Source organism: Octodon degus, unplaced genomic scaffold (assembly GCF_000260255.1).
Source record: "Octodon degus isolate 3935 unplaced genomic scaffold, OctDeg1.0 scaffold00022, whole genome shotgun sequence".
Lineage (NCBI taxonomy): Eukaryota > Metazoa > Chordata > Mammalia > Rodentia > Octodontidae > Octodon > Octodon degus.
Window position 1 is genome coordinate 23,530,825 of NW_004524598.1, and position 595 is coordinate 23,531,419.

Consider the following 595-nt stretch of genomic DNA (forward strand, 5'->3'; position numbering starts at 1 on the left):
AGAAGAAGAAGAAGAAGAAGAAGAAGAAGAAGAAGAAGAAGAAGAAGAAGAAGAAGAAGAAGAAACAAACTTAAATTGATAGTCCCTAATACTCAAGTTTAGTAGGTAGTTTACATGGAACATTAGTTGTGATAAAAGTTGCCAACGTAAAGCCTGCCAGATACAAAAGGCACACAGCAGGGCTGTGACAGCATAGTGAACAGGCCCAGCCCCCGCCCCAGGAGACCATACCTGCGGGGCCGCCGGGTTGAAGGCCACTGTGGTGATGGTGTCTGTGTGCCCTGCCAGCCGGCGGTAGAAGGCACTGGAGCCCAGCTCATACAGGTAGGCCTAGGAGACAAGACAGACGGGGGGTCCGGGTGGGCTGAGAGCCATGGTGAGCCCCAAGCACAGGGCAGGTGTTGCTGCAGCTGAGCCCTTGCCAAGGGCGTCACTGGGCCACAAGGCCCAGTGCCAGTCATGTCCAGAGGAAGCTTTGCCAGGAAAGTGTGCCGCCTCCCCCTAACGTCTGGAACAGGTTACATCAGGCTTTGTTTGCAACTAGTCACCTTAGAATTTCAGCAACTCAGCCAGACCTAACTACTGATTTACAATT

The 595-nt window shown here is 52.3% G+C and overlaps 1 protein-coding gene across 3 annotated transcripts in view; it reads right to left on the reverse strand.

Moving 5' to 3' along the window:
- Wdr27 (WD repeat domain 27) overlaps positions 1–595 on the reverse strand; it is a 289,190-nt gene that overhangs the window by 152,790 nt on the left and 135,805 nt on the right. For all 3 annotated transcript variants that reach the window (XM_023711986.1, XM_023711985.1, XM_023711984.1), the window contains exon 20: positions 232–330. In XM_023711986.1, the coding sequence (XP_023567754.1) occupies positions 232–330 (99 nt within the window). The remainder of the gene's footprint in view (positions 1–231; positions 331–595) is intronic.